Genomic DNA, 14,328 nt, shown 5'->3' on the forward strand with positions numbered 1-14,328 from the left:
CCTTGGCCTCCCAAAGTCCTGGGATTACAGGCATGAGCAACTGGGCCTGGCCAAAGCATGTGCCTTTTCCCAGGATCTGGAATCCAATCCTGGCTCTGCCACTTTGGGCATCTTCCCTAACCTGAGTCTGTGTTTCCTCATCTGCAAAATGAGGATAATAATCCTATTCCATGGGGTGGCTATTATATACTAAATACAATCATCTATGCAAAGTACCTAGTATGGTAACCAACACGTGGTGGGTGATCGAGGACATTCCCTTCAGGGAAAAGAAATTTCTACTCACTGGATAAGTAGAAATTCTTACATACCTCCCTCCTATCCCTCAAAAAAACCCCAGGCTAGAAATCCCCAACTAAAGGACATCCATGCAGTAGAATACTATGTAGCCATTAAAACAAATGAGGTAGATTTGTATGCTCTGACAGAGAAAGAGATTCAAGACCAGCTAGAAAGCCAAGGCACAGAGCAGTGTTATGTAGGTCCTGTTTATGTCAAAATAAGAAGGTAAACACACAGATGCATGTGTGTGCAAAGATTATTTGTGGAAGTGGATATAAGGAACTGTTTTGGGCCAGGCACAGTGTCTCACATACGTAGTCCCAGCACTTTGGGAGGCCAAGACTGGAAGAGTGCTTGAGGCCAGGAGATCAGGACCAGCCTGGACAACATAGTGAGATCCCATCTTTACAAAAATAAACAAACTAGCTGGGTGTGGTGGCTCATGCCTGTAATCCCAACACTTTGGGAGGCCTAGGTGGGTGGATCACTTGAGGTCAGGAATTTGAGACCAGCCTGGCCAACATGGTGAAACACTGTCTCTACCAAAAAATACAGAAATTAGCTGGGTGTGGTGGCACACGCCTGTAGTCCCAGCTACTCGGGAGGCTGAGGCACGAGAATCACTTGAAACCGTGGGGTGGAGGTTGCAGTGAGCCAAGATCACACCACTGTACCTCAGCCTAGGCAAAAGAGACCTTGTCTAAATAAATAAATAAAAACTTAGCAGGGTGTGGTGGCACACGCCTGTAGTCCCAACTACTCAGGAGGCTGAGGTGGGAGGATTGCTTAAGCCCGAGAGGTCAAAGCTGCAATAAGCTATGATTGTGCCACTGCGCTCCAGGCTGGAAGACACAATGAGATCCTGTCTTGAAGAACAAAAAACAAAAAACAGGGAGACTCATTTGCTATTATTTATCATCCTTTCATACTGTCGGAATTTTAAAAAAACATGCATGTGTTATTTTCACAATAATAAAACTATCTTTGCTAGTTTGCTGGATAAAAATAGTGTCTTTTGGTCACCTTATCTGTCAGTTTATGAACTGCTCATGAGGGTGACCATCTTTCCAAAAATTGTTTCTGCTTTTGTGAGTTGTCTCTTTGTACTCACTTATCTAGTAGGGTCCTGGGGTTTGCAGTTGAATTATTCAATAAAGACTCTGCTGGTTAGGGAGGAAAATGAACAAGTGAACATCACCGTCGGGCAGGAAAGCCACTCACGTGGAGGCGCTGACTTCCATGGGGTCTGGCCAGAGGGACCTGGCATTGGTGCCAAAGGACAGGACAAACAGCTTCTCCTTGTGGCTCAGCTGTTCATCGATGAGGCTCTGTTGGACAAAAGGACGTCACTGGCTCCCACAGCCAGGGGAATGGGGAGCCTGGCTTTGCGTCTCTTGCCTTGGCCAGCCCCTCTGGGCTGGGTGTGAGCTGTGCTGAAATAGGGCTGCTTGAGGCTGGGCTTAGCAGCCAGCCCCAAGCCAACATTTGCTTCCCACCTGCCGGGCCTCCTGTGGGTGGGATGAGCATCTAGGCTGCCATCTCAGCACGTGCTATTGTTGGACCCTTGGTTCTTACCTGTGGCACCCGGAGAAGGAGGACAGAGGTCAGGGGCAGTGGTTTCTCTCTAAGGCATGTGAGCTGGAGATGGAGCTGGTGAGTATCTATAACTTCTCCTCTTCTTCCTGGCCAGCTAGAAATTCCACCTGTAAGCCACCCCCATGAGCTCTGCCCTGGCTAATAGTAGACCACTCCACCTGGGGGATCTTTGGAAACTCTGTTCTGAGGACTTGTCATGAAGGGGGAGCCTGCTCTGACACCTGTCCCCTGACATCCACTGAGACCAGGAACAGGGGACAAGTCTGGAGGACAGCCCCACATTGAGCCTCATAAAGGCTCTGCAGGACCTGTACAAAATACAACAGGCTATTGCTGCCATGGTACCCGTAAGAAAATAGCCCATCCACATCACATCACGCTGCAGAGGCTTTTTCTCTAGGCCAGACTTCTCACTGAGCACTTCACTTGAACAAGCTCCTTTTACCCTTATGGCAACCCTAGGTAGCCACTGTTATCATCCCCATTTTACAGAGGAGGTAAGTAAGGCACAGAGAGATTAGTTAACGCAGTCACATAGCTTGGAATTGGTGGAGGTGGCTGGAATTTGACTCCAGCCATCTGACTCTAGTTCTTAGCTTCTCTGCTATGGATGTGAGTTGGGGATGGAGCAATGGGCAACACCAGTCTGTTCACTGCTCTCAAGCTAGAGCTGGTGAGTATCCAATGGGAACCATAACTCCAAAGAAACCAGAATATCTCCTCCATCCAGAAAAGGCCAGAAGCCCTGTGCTGTGCTATGCAGGAGACTTTACATCCTCTTTCCAGGGAAACATGGAAGCTCTTGAGTCAAAGACTGGTTGGCAGGTACTGTCGTGCTGAGAATATTGGAAGTTCACACTACAACCGAAAATGACTCTGTGGTTGGGTTTTGCACAGTTCAACATAGTTCTCTAACCACAGGTGCTAATTAAGTGTGAACTGTTCTTTATAAGACACCCTATCTTGCATTTGCTATAAACAAGCTAGTCAGCAAGCTCAGGAAGGAAAGGCTGGGGGTGGTGGGTGGTTCCATGTGTTTCTCTGTGCCAGACAGACTTACCATGAGGTCCTTTTGGAACTCCTCTTTCTGAGGGCCACTGCTGACGGCTGACACATCTATGAGGACGCTGACTCTGGCCCCTTTGACGAGGCCAAATGCCTAAAACCAAAGAGGGCATTTGGAAACAGCCAGTGCAAGTCTGTGTGTCTCCCACACTGAGCTGCTCTGTGCAATGCAGTGATGCGAACACTTCCCTCACCACTAACAAGCAGCAGCAGAAGGAAACCCCATTTTATAAGGGAAAAGCAAAACCCAATGTTGTGACTTCAGCTCTGGGCATGATCTGCTTTTATTTTGTGGCAGCCTCTTCTTTATAAGTTTTTTCCCCTTATATTTATTGTCTAATCTTATGAAGTAATACATGGTCATTGTGGAAAATCTGGAGACTATAGAAAAGCACCCTTTGTTTGAAGATATAAAATTTGATGGCTATTTATATTAGCTTATCTGATTTAATTTCTCTATATCCTTATTTATTTTTTGCCTACTCTATCAATCAAAGGCAGATGTGTTAGGTTTGCCAGCTGCAATGGTATCTCTCTGAGTTTCTAATTATGTTTCTTGTTTCTTCTTTTTGAGATGGGGTCTTGCTATATTGTCCAGGTTGGTCTCAAACTCCTGGGCTCAAGCAGCCATGTGCCACCAAATCCAAATTTCTAATTATGTTTCTAAATGGTATTACTCCACAGTTACTACGCCTTGACTTATGATGGGGCCACGTCCTGATAAACCCATCATAAGTGGAAAAATCCTAAGTTGAACCATTCTAAGTCGAGGACTGTCTGTATTACTTGTCAATGCTGTTTGACTCTGCACATAAGTGTTCATCTTGTTATAGCTGCATTGTGGATTGGAACTTTCATTCATATGAAATTGATAGTTCTCTAGGGGCAGTAGGTTCCATTCGGTGTTTTTCCTTAAATTCTACTTTACTGGATATGTAATTTTCCTGTTGAATTCACTCTTCTGCTTTCAGAGAATATTTTAGACCTTCTCTCACACCTCCAGCACTCCCTTTCTGTACTCTCCCAGCAAGTGATTTTGCCTCCAATTTTGCTGAGAAAACAGAAACAAATTGGAGAGAATTAAAAAAAAATCTTTCCGTGCAAAGTCTACTGACCTACCAGCCCATAGCCCTACATACTTCACCTTTTTCCAGTTAAAATGCATCTAAGGCCAACCAGCAATGGTCTAGGCTAACCTTTGACTTGCATTACTGGATCTTCTCTTGCTAAATAGGAACTCTGCTTCTGTGATCATCCCTTCTCCTGGATCATCCATTCCTATTGACTGTATAATTTCTATCACCATACAAACAGGTTATAATATCACCCATCTTAAAAAAGATATAGACCTCTCAGTATGCCACCTCTCCCTCCTGCTGTTTCATTTTTCTGCTCTCCATCTTAGCCACACGTCCTCACCTCCCGGGGACCCATTCAAGTTAGGTTCTCACCTTCCTATTCCTCTGAAACCACACGTGTCAAGGTGATCAATGACCTTTGTCTTGCCAAGCCCAAGGGTTAAATCCAAATTCTTGACTTTCTCGAACTCTGAGTAGCATATAGCACAGTTTGACTGTGTCAAGAATTTAACAAGTTAAAACACTTAGTACACGTGTCTTCCAGGACACTATATTCTCCCACTTTCCCCTCTATTCATTGGCCATATTTTCTTAATTTCCTTTCCTAGAGAGCCCCTCCTCCTTGTTCCAAAGTCACAATACTGGCGTGCCCTAGGAACTTGCTTCTGAAGGTGTGGGTCATGGGCCGACAGCATCACCATCCCCCAGCTTGTTAGAAATGCAGAGTCTCAGGTCCCACTCTAGGCTTACCTAATTAGAGTCTTTATTTTAACAAGAGCCTCCATGTGCACAGTGGCACAATCATAGCTCACTGCAGCCTGGAACTCCTGGGCTCAAGTGATCCTCCTGCCTCAATCTCCTAAGTAGCTGGGACTATAGGTGTGCGCCACCACACCTGGCTATTTTTTTTAAATTTTTTGTAGAGATAGGGTCTTACTGCATTGCCCAGGCTGGTCTTGAACTCCTGGCCTCAAGAGATCCTTCAGCCTCAGCCTCCCAACGTGCTGAGATTGCAGCCATGAGCCATCGTGCCCGGCCACTCTCTTCTTTATCTACCCCAGGGTTTGCCAACTTTGGCACTATCGACATTTGGGCTGGATAATTATCTGTTGTAGGGAGCTGTCCTGTGCATTTCAGGATGGTGAGCAGCATCCCTGGCCGCTGATAAACTAGATGTAGGTAACAACCCCTCTCCTTCAGCAATGACAATCAAAAATGTCTCCAGACATTGCCAAATGTTCCCGTGGGGCAAAATCACCCCTGGTGGAGAACCACTGTTCTTTGATCACTCCCTAAGTGATCTGAGTGTCATGATTTTGAATACCATCTGAATGCTAATGATTATCTGAGGTCCATCTTCAAACAGATTTCTCTTGGAACTTCAGACCTGTGTACGCAACATCCTGCTCCGCTTCTCTGTCTGGATGTCTACTAAGTCCCTCAGGCCTCACATGTCCAAAACAAGACCTCTCGGTTTTCCTCAAGACTGTTTCTCCCTCAGCCTTCCCCGTCTCAGGAAATGCCATTCAACACTGGCCCAGGCGCTCTGGCCCCAGACCTATCCAATCCATCGGCAAGTTCTGCTGGTCCTACCTTCCAGCCATGCGTTGAATCTACCATATCTCATTCTGTCGACCCTAGAGCTTGAGTCTAAGCCTCCATTGTTCTCGCCCAGAGCGGTTGTCCTGTTTCCACTTTTACCCTCTGTGCAGTCAAGTTATGCAGCAGCCAGAGTGATTCTTTTGAAACTTGTCGGATCAGGTCACTCCCCTGCTTTATTAAAGCCCTCAGCTTTGGAATCAGGCCCTCCTGGACTTCAACCTGCTCATCTAACCTCATCTCCTTTCTCCACATAGCTCACTCTGTGCTTGCTGCACTGGCCCATGTGCTGCTTCTGAACATACCAAGCTCGTTCCTGCCTCAAGACTTTTGGACTTGCTGTCTCCTATGCTTGGAACATTCTTCCCAAGATATTAGTAGGGCTTACCCCCGCACTTTCTTTAGGTGCCTGTTCAAATGCCTCCTCTTCAGAGTGAGTATCCTCAACCATTCCATTTATTTATTTTTTATTTTATTTTTGAGAGGGAGTCTCGCTCTGTCTCCCAGACTGGAGTGCAGTGGCACGATCTCGGCTCACTGCAACCTCTGCCTCCTGGGTTCAAGCAATTCTCCTGCTTCAGCCTCTCTAGTAGCTGGGATTATAGGTGCCCATCACCACGCCTGGCTAATTTTTGTGTTTTTAGTAGAGACGGGGTTTCAGCATTTTGGCCAGGCTGGTTTCAAACTACTGACCTCAAGTGATCCATCTGCCTTGGCCTCCCAAAGTGCTGGGATTACAGGTGTGCACCACCACGCCCGGCCTCAACCATTCCATTTAAATAGTCCTGTTCCACTCTCTGTTCCCTTACTCAGCTTTGTGTCTTTTTACAGCACGTAGCTCCATGAAGGCGGGACCTTAGTATTGATCATGTTTTTTTTCCCCCCCAGTGAACCATTCCTTCAGCAAGTACTGGTCATGTTGGTAGTCTCAATCCTAGAACAGTGCCTGATATACAATAATCACTCAATACGTGTTTGTTGAATTCATGACCCAAATATGCTAGGGTATTGCCAATCTGGAGGCAAGAAGTTGAAATCTAGAGCCAGTTCTATTTCTTTTAAATTAAAAACCAGCTGCCATGAGGGCTTTACAGCTTTTGGAATTGAAAATATTCACTACCTAAACCTAGCCATTGAAGTTCTAGACATTTATTCCATAGAAATAACTGGACAAGTACATAAGAGGCAACTGGAGCCTGGTAATACCAGATATTCTCATTTTTCAAGAGAAGTCTGATAGCAGACATAAACGTGAAATACCAGGATTTTAAAAACCTTGACAACTAATTTAAAAAATAGTTAAAATTAGGGAGCCCAGAACAAAATGGCTGTGGGCCAGATTTGGCCTGCATGCCACTGGTTTATAACTTCTCCTTTTATCCTCTGCAGACACAGATCCAGAGAAGCGAGGCCACTTTCTAGGGCCTTAGTGACAGAGCAGAGCAGGAACAGGGAACAGCGATTATCTGGCCATCACCTCAGGCTGCCTGCCTCAACACCCAGGGACCCAGTGAGCTGATTTACAGGTGATCGCTTCCCTGGGATCTTCCATGGTTTCTCTGTAGCTCCGTCAGAAAGGGGTGGCAGGAAGAAGGGGCTATCAATCCCCGCCCACTTTGACAAAGGTGCAAGGATGGGGTAGTGGAGGTGAGTGGGTGAGAGCAGCATGCCCTACGCGGATGCCTATGGAGTATGGGAGGATTTCATTCCCCTGAGGTCTCTCTGCCTGTTACCATGGGCAACCAGAAGGGTCCAGTTATAGCCGCAGACAAGCATCTGCTGACTCAACTCGTCCAAGCGAGTGAAGGAGGTTCTGGATCTGAGGTATAGACCACAGCCTGGAATTGGTGGGACAGGCAGGCTTAGCACTATGTTGTTACCCACTGGTCTTGGGTAGAGGTGGGGATTGGGAGTAGGGAGCATGACTTTTAGCATCTGCATCTGGGTAGAGGTGGGGATTGGGAGTAGGGAGCATGACTTTTAGCATCTGCTTTTCCCAGGGTTTAAAGCAAGAGTTGAAGATTGTGCCTAAGGTGGAAGCAAACGGGAAGCCAGAAAAGTGCCAGTTGATGGCAATTAAGCTAAAACAAATAAGAAAGCAAATCAAAGCATTCATTTGCCCATGATCACTCTTCTACCCTTGAGTTCTGAGAAAAACATTTAATTAAAAAAAAATTTTTTTTTTTTTAAAGACAGGTCTTGCTCTGTTGCCCAGGCTGGAGTGCAGTGGCAAAATCATAGCTCACTGCAGCCTTGAGCCTCCTGGGCTCAAGAAATCCTCCTGCCTCAGCCTCTCAAGTAGCTGGGACTACAGGTGTGCACCATTACACCTAGCCCTTAATCAAACTTTTGTGAGGTTTTTTTTTTTTCGTTTGTTTGTTTTGAGATGGAGTCTCACTGTGTCTCCCAGGCTAGAGTGCAATGGCATGATCTCGGCTCACTGCAAACTCCGCCTCCTGAGTTCAAGCGATTTTCCTGCCTCAGCCTCTTGCATAGCTGGGATTGCAGGCTTGCACGACCACGCCTGGGTAATTTTTTGTATTTTTAGTAGAGACGAGGTTTCACCGTGTTGGCCAGGCTGCTCTTGAACTCCCAACCTCAGGTGATCCTCCTACCTAGGCCTCTCAATGTGCTGGGATTACAGGCCTGAGCCACCATGCCCAGCCCTTAATCAAACTTTTAAGAAAAGTGATATCCAGATGATCAGCCTTAGTCTTCTAAATCTCATTGCAGGTCTGAAGTCAAATGCCTAGTGCACATCTGCATTCTCACCTTCCCAGCACCCATTCCCCGTTCTGGTAACAGTGCTCTGGCCTTCCACATGCAACCATCTGTCTCTCTTTTTCAGTCCATGAGGGCTGGGGGGCTAACCCAGTCTCTTTCCCCTTCCCCCCGTCTTTTATTTTATTTTATTTTATTTTATTTTTTTGCCTCAGAAGTGAGCACTAGTTCCAGGCCTAGTCAAATAGTGATAGTATATTTCATCTCCTTGGCTATGATGATTGGTGTAAATTGGTCAATGAGAGTCAATCCCAGGATTTGGAAGTTGTGCAGGGAACAGGAAGTGAAGTCCCTTTTTACTGGAGCTGCTGATCACCACCTTCCTATGCCTGAAGAGAGATGTCCCGAAAATAAAACCAACTCAGAGGAAAGCAGAGCCCACAGGCATAGAGGTGACATTATCTGAGCACCTGGATCCAGCTGTGGCTGGGGTTTTCATTTACTTAGGTTTGTAAATGCCTTTTTTAGCTTAAGCAATTTGCATTGGAGGTCTATCATTTGCAACTGAAAAGGTTCTAACAAATACAGATGGAATGAGTGAAAGGGGGCAAAGAATGAAATCTATGCCCGTTACCTTCTTGCTGTTTTCTGTGAGCCACTGAATTCTCTCTTGATAGACTTCAATAGTGCTGTCAAGACATCAGAAAGACTCATCACCCAAGGCCAGCGTCATCACTGAGCAACAGCCACTTACATACACAAAAGGCAGGTATGAATAATTTTTTTTTTTAATGTGCATAGGTTCTTGGAAGAAGGTGGTGAACCTTTTAAGTGCACTGTAGTGCACGCCTGTAGTCGTGGCTACTCGGGAGGCTGACGTGGGAGGATCACTTGAGGCCAGGAGTTCAAGACCAGCTTGAGCAATCTAGTGAAACCCTGTCTCTACAAAAAATAAAAAAATTTGCTGGGTATGGCGGTGCATGCCTGTAGTCCCAGCTACTCAGGAGGCTGAGGTGGGAGGATCACTTGAGCCCAGGAGTTCAAGGCTGCATGGAGTTATGATTGTTCCACTGCACTCAAGCCTGGGCAAAATCGAGGAAAGACAAAACTGAAGATACTTGTTTGCCAGGGCACTAGGTATAAGGGGATTGTGAAAGGGATCGAGTGTATAGGTGCTGCTCTATTGGTGACACAGTGCACAGGATAAATGACAATGGTTTGGTGGATCAAGGGGTGGAATCAGGCCCTCCCGGACTTCAACCTGCTCATCTAACCTCATCTCCTTTCTCCACATAGCTCACTCACTCTGTGCTCACTCTGCCCAGTGAGGGCAGGTCTGTGGAGGGTGGGGGAGGGTGTTCTTATGAGAAAGTTGGAAGACCACCCTTGCACTTGCTCAAATCTGTGTCTTCTCAGAAGAAATTGTTCCTAGTCTCCCGGAAACTGATCATAAAGGCACAACAGAGGCAGTTAAGCAATGGTTTCTACTGGATTGGTTAACAAAAAACCTAGTTTCTGAAAAGTAGCTGGGGGACCTTCTTGAACTTGTCTTATTGCATGCCTGGCTTGCAATGACTGGTTGGAGACTAGCATATGTCATGTGCACAAGGTAAGGACTAGGTCACTTGAATTTAATTGACTTGTTCTTACTGGGGGCAGGTGAGATTTGGGGGCCTAGAGAGGGACAAAAAAGGTTTTTGGAAATGAGATCATGGGGCAGTGGGTGGTAGAGTCATAAGGGATATATAAGTTATGAATAGAGATAAGAAGATGAGCTTTATTTTTATCTTCTTCTTTTTATTTGAGACAGGGTCTCACTCTGTTGCCCAGGCTGGAGTGCAGTGGTACGATCATGGCTCACTGCAGCTTCAGCCTCCCTTGGCTCAGATGATCCTCTCACCTCAGCCTTTAAGTAGCTGGAACTATAGATGCACACCACCACACCTGGCTAATTTATATATTTTTTGTAGAGTTGGGGTTTCATCATTTTTCCCAGGCTGGTCTCGAACTCCTGAACTCAAGCGATCCTCCTGCCTCGACCTCCCAAAGTGATTACAGGCGTGAGCCACTGTGCCCAGCTGAAGATGAGCTTTATAATAAAATATGTTTGTGTTTGAGATACAGCTCTGCCATCTACTAGCTGTGTGACCTTGGACAGGTGTGGTAACCTTTCTGAGCCCCAGTTTCACCATCTCCAACATGAAGGTAACAACAGGATTCTATCCAAGTCAATTTGCTAAAAGTCAATTTACTGAAAGCCAATCCTCTGAAATTCAATTTGCCAAATGACCAGTTAGTTAAATAGACTTGAACATTCCTTAAAATACTGGATTCACAATTAAAACTGATAAACCAAGACATTGCAGAATTCTTTAAAACCTGTTTAAGCTTCCAACCTAATAAAAGTTACTATAAATTCTACAGTTAAATGGTTTTGAGAAATTTAAGCAACTGGTCATTCCATGAATGGCCATTTAGCAATTGACTTTTGGTTAACTGGCTTGAGAGTGATGGTTTTATAAGGGGAAACCCCTTTCTCTTGAATCTCATTCTCTCTTTCCTGGCTGCCTTGTAAGATGTCCCTTTGCTCTTCCTTCATCTTCCGCCATGAATGTGAGGCCTCCCCAGCCATGTGGAACTGTGAGTCCATTAAACCTCTTTCTTCTGTAAATTGCCCAGTCTCGGGTATGTCTTTATCAGCAGCATGAAAATGGACTAATGCACATGTGCTTTCAAAATCTGGTTTAGGAGTGGGGATGCATGCATGTTTTTGGCATATATTTGCAAAGGTATGAATGCAATCAGTTTGACATTGGAAGTCATTACTCTTAACCATTAAACACCAGATGAAGCTGTGTCATCCGAGGGACTATGGATTTCATTTTATATTTTTTTAGAGATAGGGTCTTATTCTGTTGCCCAGGCTAGAGTGCAGTGGTGTGATCATAGCTCACTGAAGCCTCGAACTTCTGGGCTCAAGTGATCCTCCCACCTTGGTCTCTCAAAGTGCTAGGATTATAGGCATGGACCACCATGCCTGGCCCTAGACTATGGATTTGAAAAGGCTAAGAGACACTGATCTGGTCCAACCTTTCTATCTGAGAAAAGGGGAAATTGGGGCTAGAAGTGGGAAGAGACCTGCTCATCTCCCTGGGTGGTAGACTTTTTTTTTTTTTTTTTTTTTTTTGAGACAGGGTCCCACTCTATTGCCCAAGGTCCCACAGAGATTGCTGTTTGAACAAAGTTACTTCCAGGCTACTGAAATGACATAATTCTTTTTCTTTTCTTTTTTTTTTTTTTTGAGACAGAGTTATGCTCTTGTTGCCCAGGCTGGAGTGCAATGGTGTGATCTCAGCTCACTGCAACCTCCACCTACCGAGTTCAAGCAATTCTCCTGCCTCAGACTACCGAGTAGCTGGGATTACAGGCATGCACCACCAGGACTGGCGAATTTTTTAAAAAAATATTTTTAGTAGAGACAGGATTTCACCATGTTGGCCAGCCTGGTTTCAAACTCTTGACCTCAAGTGATCCACCTGCCTCGGCCTCCCAAAATACTGGGATTACAGGTATGAGCCACCATGCCCAGACTGAAATGACATAATTCTTGAGCTCTGTGGTGTTGGGAGGACAGTGAGAAACATACTTACTCAGAAAGCTTTGATTCAAAGTGGCGGATGATCTGGGTGGAGAAACGTATTTTCTGCACGACATTGGTGCCCTCCTCCCTGAAGAAGCAAAGCCTTATGAGGGGGTCTCTCGGGCCCAGGGGACTGCATGTGTCACTGCAGCTGTGGGGGGTGTGGGGAACAGCTTCAGACTTACAGCACTTCTGTGCCCTGGCTTATCAGGTCAGCCAAGGTGAGTTTCTGACACTTCAAACTGTGAGCCGAAAGCCAGTCTTCAGTGTCCTCCCAATCTGAAGACTGGGTCTCGCTCCCCTGCAGCCTCTGCAAGACAAAAGCCAGAGTCAAACAGCGAAGTGGAAAGAGAGGGAAGGAGGAGGTTCCCTTCACACAGATACCCAACAGGTGCCAACTCAGACTGACCCTATCTTTTTTTTTTTTTTTTTTGAGACGGAGTTTCACTCTTGTCACCAAGGCTAAAGTGCAGTGGCATGATCTCGGCTCACTGCAACCTCTGACTCCCAGGTTCAAGTGATTCTCCTGCCTCCGCCTCCTGAGTAGCTGGGATTACAGGTGTGCACCACCACGCTTGGCTACTTTTTGTATTTTTAGTAGAGACAGGGTTTTGGCATTTTGGCCAGGCTGGTCTCAAACTCCTGACCTCAAGTGATCCACCAGCCTTGGCCTCCCAAAGTGCTGGGATTACAGGCATGGGCTGCTATACCCGGCTCCCTGGTTTGTCCGTTTTAGAGACAGGGCCTCACTCTGTCACCCAGGCTGGAGTGCAGTGGTGTGATCATAGCTCACTGCAGCTTCGAAGTTCTGGGCTCAAGCGACCTTGCCTTAAGTTCTGTGCCTGAGGCCTGCTGGGCCCTCTGTATCAAAGGGAAATTAGCTTGTGTTGAAGAAGTGTGAAAAACACTCTCATAATTACTGCAAATACTTAGATAGCACTTATTACATGTTAAGCACCTTCCATACATTAACTCATTTAATTTTACAAAGTGGGTTTCATTATGATAACCCCAACTTGCTGACTAGGGAACTGAGGTACAGATAATTTAGGTAATCAGTCCAAGGACATCCAGCTCAAAAGTGGCAGATGTGGAATTCAAACCCAGGCTGTAAAGCTCAAGTCATGCTTCTAACCATGGCACTATGTTGTCCCTCTAAACTAGCACCAAACTGTGACCATCTCCATGAAGGAGTGAGAGGACTGACGGGCAAGATTAATTTCTCATTATGTGATTCTATGCTAACAAATGTCCTGCCCTTGAAAGGCACCACCTAAAATCATAGGTCCCTGTCGCATATCTAGGGAAACACAGCTCTCTATCACATGGACACTAGATGTCACTCTTCTCACCTTTCAGACTCAACCCTCTCCCTGGTTGGAAACACTGAGCATGGTACTTTTTTTCTTTTGAGACAGGGTCTCATTTTATTGCCCATGCTGGAGTGCAGTGCCACAATCTCAGCTCACTGCCAAAATCTCAGCTCACTGCAGCCGCAGCCTCCCAGGCTCAAGTGATCCTCCTTCCTCGACCTCCCAAGTAGCTGGGACTATAGGCACGTGCCACCACACCTTGCTAATTTGTGTATTTTTTTTTTTTTTTTTTTTTTGTGGAAACAGGGTTTTACCATGTTGCCCAGGCTGGCCTCAAACTTCTGGACTCAAGCGATCCTCCCATCTAGGCCTCCCAAAGTGCTGAGATTACAGATGTGAACGACCGTGCCTGGTGAGCATGGTGGACTTAATAATTCACCTTTCTTCCATCTGTGTTGCTTTTCAAATGATGTCATGTTTTAGGACACAGATTTTGTATTATTCATACTTGAAGATACACTATTAAACACATTATGGATTTTGACTTTAGGCCATGCTGATTATGTAACTCTACTAGTTCATTTGCATAGAGAATGGTAAGATCTTCATGTTGGAGCAATCCTTTCCCTCTTTCCTTCAGGTTCATCTGCAAGGCAAAGGAGGCCCCAGCTGTGGCTGATAAATATAAGAATGATCCTGTCTACACCTGGGAAGTCATGCATTTTCATATAAAATTAGAGGAAAGATGCATGTCATCAACATCTGAACCCATTACAAGACTTCTTCAGAATCTCAAAACTCTATCAACCTTTCCTCGTCTCCTTTAATTAAACTTGCTTTCCTGTAAGTGCCGGAACCTAAGTAAATCATGAGTATCTTTCTGATTGTTTAATTGCCAGCATTATACCTGTATTGTTTTTGACTATCATTTCAAAGGTATCATATTTAAACTCTAGTGTGGGTTAGGTACATGGTTGTGCACTAGCCTTGCTTGAACATGGGAACCACTGATTGCCACTGTGTCCCTGGTAGA

At 45.6% G+C, this 14,328-nt stretch overlaps 1 protein-coding gene across 5 annotated transcripts in view; it reads right to left on the minus strand.

Annotated features, from left to right (window-relative positions):
• VWA3A (von Willebrand factor A domain containing 3A) overlaps window positions 1–14,328 on the minus strand; it is a 64,011-nt gene that overhangs the window by 43,427 nt on the left and 6,256 nt on the right. For 4 of the 5 annotated variants that reach the window (XM_054533637.1, XM_054533636.2, XM_054533638.2 and 1 more), the window contains 5 exons: window positions 12,168–12,292; window positions 11,993–12,070; window positions 8,977–9,031; window positions 2,939–3,037; window positions 1,504–1,610 (listed from right to left, as the gene is read on the minus strand). In XM_054533637.1, the coding sequence (XP_054389612.1) occupies window positions 1,504–1,610; window positions 2,939–3,037; window positions 8,977–9,031; window positions 11,993–12,070; window positions 12,168–12,292 (464 nt within the window). Of the gene's footprint in view, window positions 1–1,503; window positions 1,611–1,857; window positions 2,105–2,938; window positions 3,038–8,976; window positions 9,032–11,992; window positions 12,071–12,167; window positions 12,293–14,328 lie in introns of those variants that run through there. The other variant, XM_054533640.2, reaches the window with a different exon arrangement.

The sequence above is a fragment of the Pongo abelii genome, chromosome 18 (genome assembly GCF_028885655.2).
Source record: "Pongo abelii isolate AG06213 chromosome 18, NHGRI_mPonAbe1-v2.0_pri, whole genome shotgun sequence".
NCBI lineage: Eukaryota > Metazoa > Chordata > Mammalia > Primates > Hominidae > Pongo > Pongo abelii.